This window comes from Vollenhovia emeryi, unplaced genomic scaffold (assembly GCF_000949405.1).
Source record: "Vollenhovia emeryi isolate VEMERY1.0 unplaced genomic scaffold, V.emery_V1.0 DF940088.1, whole genome shotgun sequence".
Classification (NCBI taxonomy): domain Eukaryota; kingdom Metazoa; phylum Arthropoda; class Insecta; order Hymenoptera; family Formicidae; genus Vollenhovia; species Vollenhovia emeryi.
The window spans coordinates 3,203-4,849 of NW_011966278.1; the positions used below are offsets into that span (position 1 = coordinate 3,203).

At 61.6% G+C, this 1,647-nt stretch overlaps 1 protein-coding gene across 1 annotated transcript in view; it reads left to right on the top strand.

Annotated features, from left to right (window-relative positions):
* The first annotated feature begins 416 nt into the window (after positions 1-416).
* The window catches only part of LOC105556341, a 5,652-nt gene continuing 4,421 nt past the window's right edge, over positions 417-1,647 (top strand). Inside the window, exons 1-2 of the mRNA XM_012003425.1 lie at positions 417-503; positions 545-1,643. Coding sequence (XP_011858815.1) covers positions 417-503; positions 545-1,643 — 1,186 coding nt within the window. The remainder of the gene's footprint in view (positions 504-544; positions 1,644-1,647) is intronic.

Consider the following 1,647-nt stretch of genomic DNA (forward strand, 5'->3'; position numbering starts at 1 on the left):
GGCCTGGAAAGTTGCCATGGGTGTGGACGAGATGATGGAGAGGATGAGGAGACTCATGGACAGCTGCCTAGGCAGCGGACGATTCCCGGAGGCCCGCCTGGTTTTGATACCAAAACCGGGCAAGCCGGAAGACCAGCCAGCGAGCTACCGCCCGATATGCCTCCTGGACGAGGCCGGGAAGATGTTTGAGCGAGTAGTTACATCCCGCCTCGTCCGGAGCATAGAGGGCGGTGAGAGGGGAGGCCTACACCATAGGCAATATGGTTTTCGCGAAAACCGCTCCACAGTAGACGCGATAGCCTACGTAAAGGCCCACACGAGGAGGGTGACCGAGGGGGGGGGGAGTGGTGCTTGCAGTCGCGCTTGACATTGCGAATGCATTCAACTCCCTCCCCCACGTCACCATTAGGAGGGCAATGGTGGAATTGGGAGTGCCGGATTATCTAAGGACCCTCGTGGGGAACTACCTGTCGGGCAGGAAGAATCCTGCAGGGACAGGGAAGGTGAAACCAGAGTGTGGGATGCAGGGTGCGGCGTCCCGCAGGGCTCGGTTCTTGGACCAGTCCTGTGGGACGTCGCGTACAACGCGGTCCTGGAGGCGGCTCTCCCCTCGGGGGCACTGTCAGTATGCTACGCTGATGATACTTTGGTGCTCGCCGAGGGGGAAACATGGGAAGAAGCGGTCGCCACCGCGAACGTTGCGGTGGCCTGCATAGTCCGGGTGATTGAGGGCCTGGGCCTCCGAGTCGCGGCTAGGAAGACGGAGGCGGTGTTTCTGCACAATGGGAAGCATGGGCCGCCTCCGGACTCCCGCATAATGGTAGGGGATACGCGGATCCAAGTGGGCTCCCACATCAGGTACTTGGGTATTCTGCTGGACGGTAGATTGTGCTTCCGCGAACATATCGCGAAGCTGGCCCCCAGGTTGGATGCAGCGGCGAACGCACTATCGCGGTTGATGCCCAACCTGGGAGGCCCAAGCGGTAGGGTGCGGCGACTGTTCGCAAATGTGGTGAGCTCCATCGCCTTGTATGGAGCCCCCATCTGGGCTGAAGAGGTGAGCGCGAACAAAAAGGCGCGCGCGACGTTACAGAAGGTGCAACGCCGGATGGCGATCAGGGCCACGCGTGCGTACCGCACAGTATCGCACGCGGCGGCCACACTCTTAGCCGGGATTCCCCCGGTGGACGTACTGGCTGGCTCTTACAAGTGGGCCTACGAGAAGATAGCGGATCTAAAGGCCCAAGGAGTCCCTATCGCCGCAAGAATTAGGAGGGCGATCAACGCGCAGGCCAAGAAGAGAGCCCGAGAGGCCTGGAAGAGGAGACTGGCGGAGCCCAACTGCCCGGGTAGGCGGACTGTCCAAGCCATTCTTCCGGTTATGGAGGGGTGGCTGGACAGGCCGTGGGCAAGGGCATCTTACAGAGCGTCGCAGGTGCTCACCGGGCATGGGTGCTTCGGTGGGTACCTGCGGCGCATAGGCAAGGAGGCGACAGCAGCTTGCCACCATTGCGACGAGGGATGCGACGACGCGCAGCACACGCTGGAGGTGTGTCCGGCGTGGGCTGCGCAGAGAAGCCTGCTGAGAGGAGTCGTAGGCGAAGATCTCTCCATGGAGGCGGTTGTAGAGGCGATTGTCCAGAGTGA